The sequence below is a fragment of the Phaenicophaeus curvirostris genome, chromosome 1 (genome assembly GCF_032191515.1).
Source record: "Phaenicophaeus curvirostris isolate KB17595 chromosome 1, BPBGC_Pcur_1.0, whole genome shotgun sequence".
Lineage (NCBI taxonomy): Eukaryota > Metazoa > Chordata > Aves > Cuculiformes > Cuculidae > Phaenicophaeus > Phaenicophaeus curvirostris.
In genome coordinates, this window is record NC_091392.1 from 37,477,793 (window position 1) to 37,492,817 (window position 15,025).

Consider the following 15,025-nt stretch of genomic DNA (forward strand, 5'->3'; position numbering starts at 1 on the left):
TTATACTCTCCTGTCATATGTGGGGACACAGAAATGTTTCATAGCTATTCAGTGGCCTTGGAGCAGATGGAAAAAAGGAAGCTAGGAAATTCTCTGGAAATCTTAATTGAACAGTTGACGTCAACACTTTATAATATACAAACCAATATTCCTATGCATTGACATTACCACTTAGACCTCTAGTGATTCACAGTTACTATTGAATGAAACAAGTTTATAAAATTAAAATCCACTTCATCATATATTTAATTTATGCATTTTTCTCTTTTGTACTTATAAACTGAAATATGTAACAAAGTAGCTTCAAAGACCTAGGTAACCAGAATCATCAGAATGGTATTAATTTTACTGTGGAAAAAGAAATACTAGTCTCAATCTTAGGTTTTGGTATAATACAAAGTTTGCACAATGAAAGTCAAAGTGGATAAATTAGTTTTCTACCTATTAATTTTTGCATTTTGCAATCTTGATTGATGTTTTCCTAATGAGAGTAATAACACTAAAAATTATGCATGAAAAACTAAAATAAAATAACAAAGATAGGGCCCATCAATGGTTTTCACTGTTCTCTCTTTTGTAGATTGATAAAATCATGAGTTTAATAGATGCTGGAATTAATACTGGACTGGGGGAGATGAATGATCACACTACAAGTAAGGAAAAACAACTCACTATTGTTTAATTTTGATTTAATGGTCTATAGGGAAACTGTGGATGAGACATTGCTAAGTAACCCACTGAGCTGAAAGCATTTGAAGGTATTTGAATAACTGTGAACAGAATCAATATTGTTTACTGTTAGATGCACCCTAGGCCCAATATCCTGGAGCTGCTACTTTAAATAGCATATTGGAGTCATTAATGCTGTTTTGAAATCTTACCAAAAAAATATTCCATTAACGTCTTCTTAATGAAATCTTTCTACTAGGGGGGATGTTTTCCAGTCTTTTTTCAGCTGAGATCTTGTTTTGAATGTTGGGACCCTGACTATATATAATCCAACATTTGCTAACACTTTTAAAAATGTTATATCATCTAATGCTGCTTCAAGGAAATTTTTGGAACAAGGCTGAACATATTTCAGACAGCCAGTGACTGGCATTAACAATGATCGGAAAAATTGCAAACCTTCACTACTACAGTGAATTCTAAGAACTCTAAGTCATGACTAGCCTGTTGGTGTGTCAGTATAAACCTGTACAACTGCGCAGATAAGAATTTTGGAAGTATTTTGCTATGTCTTCTTCCTAACACGTGTATGTCTGAATAATTTGGTCTTGAGGCAAAGCTTTGTTAATTCACCTGTACTGGTTCATCCCCGCTAGCAATTGCATGCCATGACTTGGGTTTGTGTATTGGGCAGGAGACCATGTATCTTATCACTTAATATATTTTTTTAAAAAAATATTTTAACAACTGTCCATTTCATAGAGCATTATATCTGTTCAGGAGGAAACTGTGTCTTCCCAATTAAACAGAGCTTACACAGCTACTTTAACACTAGCTGGACAGTGAGAAACGAATCTAGGGAAAAGAGAAAATACCCAATTTGAATACAAATACAATTGCAGATTCAGATAGTTTTTTTCTAATATACTGAGAGGCAATATCATGACAAGTGCTAGGTATGTTATCTTGGCAGGCTATTTTTTCTTTCTGAAACTTGCAATGTTGGAAGGGAGAATTATTCATAGAGAAAATCTAGGTTCGAAGATAGTTAATAATGTCTAAATATATTATGAGTAATTCAGGACTTGCTGCTTATTATTTTTTCTCACGGTAGTACACAGGCACCAAATGCAAAATCAGGTGACAATTAAGAAGTTGCACAGCAAGTAGCAGCTGTGGAAAGGAGACAAATGTAACAGTATGTACAGGCAAATTTGAATAACTTAGTGGTGTATAAGTACTACTCCATCCATTCCTATGAATGACCACTGCTTTTCTTTTTCTACTTTTTATTTTAAGATTATAAAATACCTCACAACTCTTGTCATCAGCTGTTTCATGATTTCTACTGCATGCGTTATGTTTCTTGGCATTCAAGTGTGGCATTTGGTTCTTCAGCTCTTTCAGTTGGCAGGAGATCTACTCTTTTCTTCGCTACTTCTTTTCCCAGAGGGGACTCTGAGTCCCAACTTTTTTTCTATTTAGTGTGAAGCTTCCTGCAAACCAACATTTTTTCTTTTCTGTCAGCTCCTTAATGGTATTTAGCTATAACACTTTAGATCAATAATCTGATGTTGCTCTTCATGAAGAAATCAAACTATGTACTATTAATCAAAATACAACTACTTTTCTTTAATTTTAATCAATTTTGCTGTACTTGCAAACTGAAATAAATATATTTCTTTCTGCTGTAAAGGTGGCTATATGCCACTTCACATGTATGTTTCATGCTTTTTATTCCTTTATGACTTTTCCTGGTACAGTCAAACACAGTTTAGGCAGTAAAGTGAAAAGAACTATTATAACAAAAAATGTACTAAATTAATTTTATCAAATATATTGTACTACAAGTATATTAATACTTTTTATTAACAAAGTAAGAAGACTATCTAGCAGAAAATAAGGAATCTTTATTTCTCACAGTTAGTGGGCTGGACTAACCAATCCAATGGAGCCTCATTAGAGCAACACTTATATATTTAGCAACATCCTTTACTTGACTTAAGATTTTAGCTTGTGTTTATTATCATTTATTAACTCCTCAACATGCTGAATAAGTGTTTCTTATAAAGAATACAACCTAAGAGATTTTCTTTTGCTAGGTCTTTGCCCCATTGCAAGGATTGCTTTGAAATTTTCTGCAGCAAAATAACTTTTTTTGTGTGCTTCTTCTGTTTAAGCTCCTATAGCTTATTGGCAATCAGGTGCCTCAGAGTTGCTTCTCATAGCACCTGTCTAATTACTTACAGAAGCTGGTACTATCTGGGTCTCCGTGTCTTTTACTTAGGGTTTTATCTGCCAAAGTGTTTTGATGCTGAAGACATAAATTCCATCTCAGAACTTCTCATTCACTTTCTCTCTTCTTCCTGACTCTGTGCTAAGCATTACACAGCCGAATATTATGACCTGACCTGCCCGTAGAAATAAAAATTTACCATATGGTATCATGTAATATAATTTTTAAATACTTCATCAGTTTATACATAAATATGAGGTTTGATAGTTTTACTTGCAAGTGTGTGTGAAAAGGTTATCTAGCAGAGACTAAAAATTATGTTTTTAATGTTCAGACTGTACAAACCAACCGGATTTCTCTTAACATTGAACTGAAAGCATCTAGATTATTGAGCACTGTATTCAGGACAAGCAAATTTTCTTGTCTAGTAACTTTTTAGCAAGTAGTAAAATTTCTGATAATACTGAAGAGCAAGGATAGCTTGATATGTAATCCTTCATTTTAGTATTTACTTAGGCCTGTGCTTCATATTATATGTCAGTATTTTATGAACTGTTGGTAAAAACAAAATTATATTAAATTCAAGTAAAAATATTCTTAATTTACTAAGCGTGAAGAGCTTTTTATACTACATAGTGTCTCATTTTCAGTGAAAAAGTATTTGAGAGAGAATATATCATACACTGATAATTTAATAGGTGTATTTAAAATTAAACAATGATGACATCTTGTGATTAAATACTTGAGTGCATTTACAGGAACTTGGGCATGTATTTTCCAGGTGAAATCTGGAAATATTCCTTTCATGTCTCCAGAGGAATCTCTCAAGAAGCAATTATAGGAGCAGTGAAAGAAGGGAATCAAAACTGACTGAGTATAGTCATGAGGACTTCATCCATTTGAAAATAACAGTCACTGCCAATGTCCTCTGAGGACATAGAGCATTCAACATCTGAATAGCTAACCTCTGAAATCAAAAGCAGTAGTGCTGACCAGGGAGCAAGTAAGAACTAATCTCAATGATAACAGACAAAAAACCCCTAAAACATTTCCCCAAGGGGTACAAAGCCTCTGTTCCCAAGAGGACCTAAAAGATTGTGCTAGCTAGTAACCTCATACTCAAGATGATCTGGAGACTGTGGCTGGTGTGTTTCTTCACAAGAGTCCAAAGTTGCCGAGTTTCAAAGGATTCTACCAGTCACTAGCATATGATAAAGAATACTAATGATACTGCCAAGAATGATCCTAAGTAATCAAAAGTCCTTATAAGACAAGGTGGCAGTGGATAAAGAGGCTGGACATTCTAAAGATATTATTGTCTCTCCTCTCACGTCCAAGTCAAACATCAATCAGATATGCCCTAAATATAAATACATGGCTTCTATTCTGACAGAAGAGAACTTTAAATTAAGAACCAAGTGGCAAGGACAGAAATTTTCATCTTAAATAGTGCAAATTTGGCATAGGTCTAACTCATAAAAAAGAGAATTGTTTAAAGCAGGGTTATAGTCATGGGTCAGTTTGCCAGGTATCTTAGCTGTTTGTATACTTAATGGTAGAAGAAAGCAGACAGAGAAGAATTAACAGAATTGATTGAAGATTATGATGAAATTTGCATTGTGGAGAATTTATTGTATATATTACACTAGTTGTCAGTCATGTAGAGGATATAAATTCTTCAGTACGAAGGGGAAAGGGAAGAAGAGAGGAAATACTGGCTTGTATTTTAAAAACATGATAGTTGTTTTGAGATCTCAAAACCAGGATTACTTAGAGCTCTTAAATATGAAATATTAAATATGAAAGCAGAAAAGAACATGGTTTTGGTGTCTACCCAAAGCCATTGGACTTGATAGCAGTGGGAGATTTTAGTTACCATTGCACTTGTTGGAAGTGAAATTATGCTGACAGACAGCTCAGAGAAAAAGGTATCAAGAAGGTAGATGTCAATAAATTCAGGGAATTTATTTTAAAAAAACTCTAGAGTGCAAGTTAAAGTGCAGAGCATTACTGAAGACCACAGTATGAGACTCACAAATGTGAAGAAAAGAAAGCGTAAAAGACCTGCTGGGGTAAATTGTCATCTTTTCTTTCACCTTAGAAATGATGAGGAAAATTTCTCTACTTACTTAAGCATAGTAGAATAACACATGCATGTACAGAAAAATCAGAAGTGCCAAAGCCCTCAGTGAGATGCAACTAACAAGAGGAATGAGGATTTAATATGGTATGGTAATATTAGTACGTAAAAAACAGGGAGAAGAACAAGGAAATCTTTGACACCGAGGTGAGGTACTACAGGAAAGGAAAAGCTGCATGTAGTAGGTGCAGAGAAGGCAAAAACATGCAATGACTTTTTATCACACATGTTTGCTGAAAAACTCATCAGTGAGCACACAACATGCACAGCTGATCCTATGGTTGGACTCTCAATTGTAGATAAGGAAAGAACAGGTTACTTAGGTTAGGTATCTTAAAATTGATGTAATGGCCTTCATTTTGTGTTACATAACTGTCTTAAATAAACTTAGACCTGTTAGTGGATTTCAGTGAAAATTCTTGGAGGATGGACAACAAACTAAAAGAGAATGCTGTAGAACTTATTTTGAAAAGGGGAGTGGAAGGAGAGTGGGGAATTACATTCAGTTCATAGGAAAATCACTGAACAGATAAACTACTTAAAGTAGTTAAAAAATAGTAAATAAATAAGTGAGAACCAGCATGGATTTGCAAAGAGCAAGCCTATTTAATCAATCTCATTCTCTGCTAGGAGCAGATATCAGATTTTGTAGATAAGGAAGGACCAGTAGAAGCCCAGTATTTGGTTTTGACATTGTCTCATGTGTCTTTCTTGCAAGCAAATCAAGGAAATGTAGGCTTGATGAATGTAATTGTAGGTCAGACACATCATAGAATCACCAGGTTGGAAAGGACCCACTGGATCATTGAGTCCAACCATTCCCATCAATCACTAAACCATGTCCCTGAGTACCTCATCCACCTGTCTTTTAAACACCTCCAGGGAAGGTGACCCAACCACCTCCGTGGGCGGACTCTGCCAGTGCCCAATGACCCTTTCCATGAAATATTTTTTCCTGATGAATCTTATTCTTAACATCTAAATTCAGACTTCTGCTGTTTAAACTGCACTGAGTGCATCTGAGCCACTAATACTGAATGAGATAAGTGAGCACTTCTTTGATGTCATTCATCATGTCTGAAGCATGGCAAATGGCACTAGAAGTATCTACACAGGGAGTCTAGAGGACCTCCTAAGACATAGCTGTCTAAAACTAGCTGAAATGAACCTCCCTCTTTTCTCCCCAGATTATTAGGGAGGCTATAACTTCTGTTACATTTACCAGTATCTTAAAGACTTCTGGATATTTGCCAGAGTTAAAAAAATAAGTGGTTGGCTTATAACTGACCTTGACTTGAATCAGTTCAATGATTAGGTGACTGTTTTAAGTCACTTTGAGTCAATTTTGTAATTATTCTTCCATGTTGATTACATGATTTAGATGGAACCTGTCTACAAGGTAAAGTTTAATAAACGAAACAGCTGTCTTTTTTTGGCATAGTAGATACTTACACTCATTAGTAACATGCATTTCACAAATGACTTAGAAAAGCTAATATGTTTAAATACCAGCCATCTGCACTTCTCTGGTAAAAAGAAGAAACGTTTCAATTTTATATTTTCTTTGCATTTTTTTCTACAATAAAAAAGCCTTTCAAGGCATGCATAGCAATATTTCTGTGTTATTTGGAGCCTAGTAGCTGTTCAAAGGTGTGTGATTCAGAGTTTACTTACACTTGCAAGTCACTTGAAAGAGAGTAATCAAGAAATAATCTACTTAGGAGATATTTTTTTTTTAACATGGATAATGGATATCATATCATCATCATGATTAAAGCAAGAATTGTTTCAATTCAGAATAATTAAAATAATGACAAGGAAAACAATTGTTGAAGGTCAATCAATATCAAGATAGCCTAGAATCAGTTTAGGACTGTGCTGGGTTTTTGAGAGAGCCACTTCTATCAGATTTCTTTGAGCACATGGAGGGTGATTTACAATTTTATAATTCTGCTAATCATGAATTCTTTTTTGGATGTTGTTCATAAATGCACCATCTGGTTCCTGTCGCATACAAGTGCCCTGTAGTCAGGATTTCATTGGTCAGCTGAGCTTGCACCTATCCTCCATTGTTCCACCTAGAGGCGAACAGGACATAGTTTCCTGAATTGTTCTTCAGTTTCTTGATCTACATTTTTTTTTGCTTGCAACATAAATGTACTGGCAAACCTTCTTCTTACAGCTGTAATAAGTAAATTTCTTATTACATTTAGCAAGTTTGTTTTTTACAAATTTTATTTGTTGCCCTTTTGTGAGAACAGTGCCTTTCCCTATGTTTGGAGATAATCCTAGCATCATATTCAGCATCTATGTCTAATTATCAAGTCTCCAGACTTTGCTCACTGAGACTACCTGAGTGAGAGCCTTTCAAAGATTAATGCTGCTTGTTACTGGAGGAGATGTATGCAACAGAATTGTGCCATATAAAAAAAAATATCACTTTCAACAGAGCTAGCAAATCTTCCAAAACATTTACTTGAGCAGCATGTATTATCATGTTTACAACTTCAGAAAAGCCCCTGAATTGGCTCTTCTAGAGCTACTTTCAGACCAGAAGGACTCTGAAACACTGATAACTATGCCTAGGTGGACTCCACTTGAGCCATATCTTATTTGAAAGCAGCAGGGCTGCAGTGGGTTTTGCTGTATTCAGTATAAGCCCTTTAACTCAGTTTACATCAATTTTTTTTCCACAAGCAAGACTTCATTGCTTTTGGATATGCCCACTACATATGCATGTTTCTATGTCATGTAGTTTGTATTTAATACTAAGGACTGACAGTAGGTTATGGAGCACTGCATTAGAATACATTTTGTAGTGTGCTTTCTCTAATCTTTCATATCAGATGAAAGTTGTAGACAGTCATCATACAGATGTAATTTTCTTTTTTTATTTTGCCTTGTCTACTGGCATGACCAAAGTCATTGTTATCAATGACTCCTCTACAGTGTGGGGAAAACTGCAAGAATTTTTGCTCCTCATATTTGTGAGGGACATGACTGTGAGCACAAAGATTGGGTAAGTAAAGCAGACATGACTTCAGTGAACTGGGAAAAGATAGAATCAGGCAGGACCACAGCCAGAATGAGAGTATGTGAGAATAAGTAAAAGTTCATATGCCTTATACAGCTGTAACATACAGTGGAAATCGTGCAAACCTTTAACTGTTAGAAGCTACATGCTCACTGCCCTCTCTTTCTTCCGTCTGTTCCACTGCCACTACTCAGATGAAGCCTTCCTCTTCTCTGTAGTATGGTTATGCCTATAGAAGCTGAAACTTCACTCAGAAGTCAAACTTTCTTTTAATAAATGAAGCCTTGATAGGCTAGCCCTTTTCTGTTTAGTGCCATATGGTTGCAGTTTTGGCAAAGTGGTCTTCCTCCAAAGCTGTTAATATCCTTCCTCCTCCAAGGGCAGAAAACAGATAAAATATAAGTACTTAATTAAGGCAGAATTTTAATGAGATATGTGTAGGCATGTTGGCATAAGGCAGTTTGCGCAGTGGTAAGTTATATACTTACAAGTATATACTTCAATTATAATTTAGTGTCTGTTTTGCAGCAGTTCCTTCCCCTTTTTAAATCCCTGTGTGGTTATCAAAGCGGATTTAATTCATAATTTTTAATAAAATGATCGGTGCACCCTGTCACAAAATGGGAGACCTTTTAAGCTTTTATTATCAAACCCACAACTCTAATTTTGAAGTACCCAATCACAACAACCAGACTGTAAAATAAGGATAACATCACTTCTCTATTAACTCCCACCCTCCCATTGAAGTTGAGGTGGTGTGAAAAAAAGAGCAAAATATCTGTAGCATCATAAAGATGGGAAAAAAAAAGGAAAAAACAGAGGGAACCTGACTCTTTAGCTGAGGTTAGAGGGACCTGGTCAGAGGAGACAGCTCCAGCAGCTGGTCTCTGCTCCTAGTGCTGTTTAATGCATCCTCAGTAGGAAATGCATACGGAGTTTGAAATTTATAAGCTGCAAGTCTGTGAGATCTTTACCATCAATTATATGAACGCACTGTAGGGAAGACAGCCATACCTTTGGGTTTGATTCTGCACTTCCTTGTACTTTATTAACAACTGCAAAGTGAACGTGGAAATTTATGTTTCAACAGCAGAAATGCTAGGGACAATTCATACAGCTAAAGTCAGTATGAAATGTTATGGGAGGTGGAAGTGGTTCTTGTTTCAGGCAAAACTGTCTGCAGTCACTCATGTTCTCACATGAATGTTACTCACTCTCACTGAACACCCAAAAGCACCAAGGTACTCGTGCGTGTGTGTGTGTGATTTACCTTTCCGTGGTCAGTTGTGTGTGACATGGAAGGCTGACCAATGCATTCTCATTGCATCTGTTGGGTTCCTTTTGATTAGCAATAGCAATCTGGTTTCTGGATAGATCTTTAGGAGTCAACAGTTGCTATGGTATGATCCTTTTGATCCAAAATTTTGTTCACTTCAGTGGTGCTCATAGGTTTTGCTTCCTTATCTTGGATATTTTAGGGCTAGAGTCTGTCTTCCTTTTGGAATAATAGGAGGATGAATATCACGTGTAATGTAATATGTTGTTGCTGTCCTCCTATACAGTGCGGGGTCTTCTGTTGATGAATCATCTGTGCTGTAGTTTTATCAGAGCACAGTCCTCCTTTTCTTGAAGGAAACACATTCCTTTGTGTTTCACCACTGTCAGCTGTGGCCTTGGTTGTCAATACAAACCATATCTTTAACTCTTTATAGGACTGTTTCTTCTGGTGCTTTCACACATGTGTTCCTATTCATGCGTTTTTCATACCAGTCTTCATAGTTCTTCTTCAAATCTCTGCATTTTGAATTATTTGAATGGTAATCTAAGTGTATGCGACATTATAAAATAGTGGAGAAAAGAAGCTGTGTAGCTGTAAAATACATTGGAGAAATACTTTCGGCATTTATTTAACAGAACATGATAGTCATAATGCAGTGCATGCCACTGTACTTACCCAAATATCATATAAATTCTACAGAAGAAATCACAAATAATTGGATTAATGTTTTGTTGACTTCTACATTGTAAAAGCCTAAATAAGAGATAAAGATGCATCTGCTTTAATGATCCATTTAATCCCCAAACAAACCTTACAGAAGACTAAGCAAACGGCGGGATAATTGTAGAGCTTTTATCTCTGTTTTATAATAAATGCAATGGGAGGTGGATGAAAAAAGCTGCAAGCATTTATTTTATTTTCTGTTATTCATGTATTCCTATTATACTGGTAATTTTACCCTGTAGTGTCATAAATGTGATATTCAGCTATATGCTCTTCAGAGCATACCAGTTAATCAGAGTGGGTTTTGAAACAGCCTACTACAATTGAAGACACAGGCTAAACTGAAAATACAGTAAAAATGTAAGTCATGAGACCATGTTTATCAATGTAGTCTCTAACTGGTGCATTTTCTTTTTGCATTTTCCCTCTCTCTAAGTGCCTATAAACATACTCCTTGTATCTCTGTCCATGCTTTTCATGTTCAATGTTAGGCTTCTTTTTCCAAAACTGTTTGCAAAGCAATTCAATCATTATATTCACAGACTTAAAAAAGGGATTTCTGGTATATGTCTTCTAGAAGGAATAGAGAAGATTGACAGCAAATAGAGAAACTTAAGAAAATGGAAAGATAATATCATAAATATTGACATTCATAAGTGAGTAAATGTATAGCCTAATTCTTGTCAATGTTGTTTGTAGTCTGCTTGTGACCATCAGATCTTGTCATGATAAATTTAGGTGCCCTGCAATAGGACTGCTTGAGCTCAGGAATCTTCTGCAAACTCTCTTTTAATTGAAGGATTAACAGGTAATTTTGACTGACTTAATATACTGAGACTTTTCAGAACTATTTCCCCACATCAGATGTAATATTTTAGTGAAATAGCATAGGAGATTCAGAACCCATTCCAATACTGTTATTTTCTCCTTTGGAAAAAGTTTAAACCTTGGTACTCTGGTCAGTTGTGCTGTTATTTCTGAGGTACCAAACTCATGGAATTAATACAGAAGATACATTCTTCCTTGGAAAGCATGTAGTAAAATGTTTGTCAGACCTGAAAGTGCTTTTTTTTTTTATTTTGTAGAAAGCCTTAATCTCAGAAAGATAAATCATGCATATCAAACTCCTACTATCTCTTATTTAATTTTGTTATTAAACTAATATATGATCTTTGCATTCTACCATTAAATATGCTAAGAATAGAAGTCTATATGACTACAGACATGGAGAGTTTATGTGAAGTTTGAATATACTACTCAAATCTATGAAAATTCAAATAGTGTACTTAACACTGTTCTTAGAGCCTTGTTTCAGTAGTTTTAAAATACTCTTACATAAAATAATTTCCCTTTAGAAGGAGTGAGAGATATCGAGTTATAAAGAATACATGCATGTTAATAAGCACATATGGCATGAGGTAGACCTATACCATATTCATATATACCCATAATAACTGGTTTGAGACAGAGTGCAGAATGTTATGAATACACACAGAATATCAGATTTTCATTGACTTCCAAGGGTGTGAAGCTCAGAAATATTGACAACTAACAGTAAAATGGAGAGTGAAATAGTATGATATTCAAGCATGTTTGGGGAAAGCGCTAATAAGAAGTCTATACATGACTGTACAGAAAATCAAATTAAGTGCATAAAAGTTATTCCCACTTTAAAAGTTTTGATATACCTGCCTGTGGCCTAGCCTTACAAAATTACACTGATACAAAGTAAACCAAGCAGAAATCAAATAAATTAGTTGTGAAAGTTACTTAAACACAATATTACTCCGATTACCTCCTGAATTCTATTGGTAGTAAATGGGTCCCTAACTTTTTAATGGATTTGAAAACATTTCTGAGGGTGATAATATCAATGCTACTATCTACGTTTCCTGATCAATTCCCTCCTCTGTCAGACCTGTCTCTGAAGTCACGAAGTTGTACATAGTGTCTTTTTGCACCATGTGGTTGTATGCTGCTGAGCTATGCCCACCTACATACAGATAAAAGGAGAAACAAAAGTAGACATCAGACTTCAGAACACGAAAAAAAGGGATTAAGATATTTTTCAAAGTTATTTCCAGTAGGACTGAGGTCTTTTATATTTCTCCTGTGAACCACAACAGTCCAGGCAGGTGTACTAATAATCTATGTCAACTCCACAAAGTCAGTTTGGCTCCGTTTTTCAGAGTTAATGCCAGCATGTTTGTTGGTGTGCCTAAAATGTGACAAACAAGCAGTGCCCTCATTCTGTAATGCTCACATAATCATCCTACTGTAATTCCAGAGGTTAAGAGATATTATTTTTAGCCATGATAAATGAAATTAAAAGAACGATCAGATTGCTTGAAAGTTTTAGAATTCACTTGCTTATATTCAGCATTTTCCTTGCAATTTAATCCAAACCTTGCAACTATCTAATATTTTCCACCCATGGATATATTAATATTTAATTCACTAGATGTCACTAAATTGAACAGAATTTATTCCTTAAAGCAGAATCAAGTTCAATACCAGCTTAAAAATGTGTGCAGAATAGGAATTAGCACCTCAATGGAGTTAAAAGCACTTGATGTAAAATTAGGCTTTCACAACCTGTGGCCAGGAAATGCTTTAAAGTGAATAGAATATTCCTAACTTCTAAAACAGACAGTGTGAAAACCATAAAGTGATTACTAAGGGCAAATCTCTAAATCTTTGTTCAATATTTTTGATGAGCTTACATGGTATGGGTATTACTCTTACAAATATATTAGGGTTAGAGATGTTGTAGCAAGTGAGACTATGACGAAGGTTATCTTTCATAAATTATATAGAGATCTAGTCTATTAAAACTGAATTAATAACATTTTCTTGAATGTTCAGTTGATTCACTCATATTTCCTTCTTAATCTAGCAGTCTTTAGATTTAAATAGATATGAATCCTTGAAACCTCACACTTCTAGTAATCACAAGAACATCACATGCTAGTTAAAAATCTTTGGCTTATTTTAGAATTTACAGCACACAGAATTGTTTCTAGTTTTAGATCCACCTAAAAAACCAAAGCAATTTAGAATATTGAACTAACTAAACTGTATTCATTTGCTAATAACCCAGACTGGTAACCTGAGTTCAAGACTGTAACACTAGAATCAGTATTTTCTTTTTTCATTGCCCTATATCTAGGATGATATTGTATTTGAATGCCTTCAAGTCCTTAAAAAAATACTTGCTATTTAGTACTTACCAGCTCTACTTTATAACCCATGATACCAAGAACTTCCCCAAATTGTTTTTCTCCTTTTAGCTGCTGCCTTTAGCTGTTTATTCTAAGTTGTTGCATTATTACAAAACTGAGGTGTCTGGGGTTAAATTATTGATTGCTAATATGAATTTGAATTAAATGCTATTAATATACTTTAATGTAAAGGTATGATTTTTTCTGGTATCTATCTCTAAAGTATATTTATTATTTATGACTTCATGCATGAGTTTAGAGAAGTATTTTTTATGAACTCTGCAATTTGATTGTTTTCCTATTACAGGGTGTGATGGACCATCTCAGTTACTTAGTGCTACTTCTGTTTTCTGGTAGACTATTTGAAATAATTTATAGAGCATAATTCCAAAGAATAAATTATCTGTCTGTATACAAATCCCCCTATTTGCACATGAATGTAGCATTCATATAGAAACCAGTCATTCCTCTCAAATTTATGCAAGTAAAAATCCTTGTTCATGAAAGTTTTCAAACACTGAATAGCAAGGAATGTAGGTAAACAGCTATAGATCAGAATTTAAGAGAATAACTGTAGGTGTTGGCTTTGTTTATTAAACCAGCTCTAGCTTTGATCTTGGTTGTAGTGTAAGAAATAGTAGTTAATACGTTACAAAACATTAGCAAACCAGTATGATGAGTACACTTTCAGCTAAACTCTACATGTAGGGCCACTTGAGTCTTGCTGAGATCTATTAACCTTGACAAAGGAACAATGAAAGGAATGATGCCTGGAGTATAGTCTATTAAACTTGCCTGGGAAGTTGCATTTCTATCATTTCAATTTCTAAAACAGAAAAACGCGGACTAAGTACAATGCCACGAGAGGTGTTTACACTGTAGGCATCAACGTAGATTCCTGAAACAGGACCCTAGGCTTTGTCTGTGGGTAGAGGAAACCAGTTCAGAGTTCCTACTCCAGAGGTGGGAGAGTGAGAGTCGTGCAGTCGGCATGAGGGAGCTCGCAGACAGGAAGAACAGGGTTTATATAACCTCATCCATATGCAAACAGTCCAGTGAGTTGCCAGAGTTGTGCCGGCATGCCACCCACTCAAGTAATGTCTTTATTATTCATTGAAAGATGCCGCAGTTTTCTTTCGGTGTTGCAGAAGCCTGTGTTAGCAGGGGATAAATATTACAGAAGGTGGTTATAGAGTTTTTATGTAATAAAGCAAGTTCTTACTGAGAATTTGACTTTTTGTCAGGGCGCAGAGAGGACTGATTGTTCCCTAATGGCAGCGAGCTGTGTCCCTTACCCGTGGAGTGTCATCCCATGGGATCTGCACCCCATAGTCAAAGCAGGGTACTGGTAATACGCTCTATTGACCACCCTGAGAGTCATTCCTGAGAGACAACTGAAGTCCAGGGTCCATTGAGGAAACCCAGAAAGGAGCAAAAGGAGATTGATTCAGCGACAGTGGTGGAGACAAGGCTGTAACATGGGTTCATAGTCTATGCAGGAAGCAGGGATGACAACAGGACTGGAAAAAAGCCACAATGATGAATGAGGGGTCCATCCAGGAGATGAACTACTTACAGTGTAAGGTCCAGCATCCATCCAGCAATCAGGACTAGAGGCAGAACCAGAGACTTGCACTGCTGCGGCATTGCTGGGACAGGGACTGACCGCCCCAGGCTGAGATGAAATGGGGTCCCGGGCTAGGAGCAGGGTCAGGGAGGACTG

General features: G+C 35.7%; 1 protein-coding gene across 8 annotated transcripts in view; it reads left to right on the forward strand.

Moving 5' to 3' along the window:
- The window catches only part of ANKS1B (ankyrin repeat and sterile alpha motif domain containing 1B), a 427,837-nt gene that overhangs the window by 212,966 nt on the left and 199,846 nt on the right, over window positions 1–15,025 (forward strand). For all 8 annotated transcript variants that reach the window (XM_069852975.1, XM_069852979.1, XM_069852978.1 and 5 more), the window contains one exon: window positions 581–653. In XM_069852975.1, the coding sequence (XP_069709076.1) occupies window positions 581–653 (73 nt within the window). The remainder of the gene's footprint in view (window positions 1–580; window positions 654–15,025) is intronic.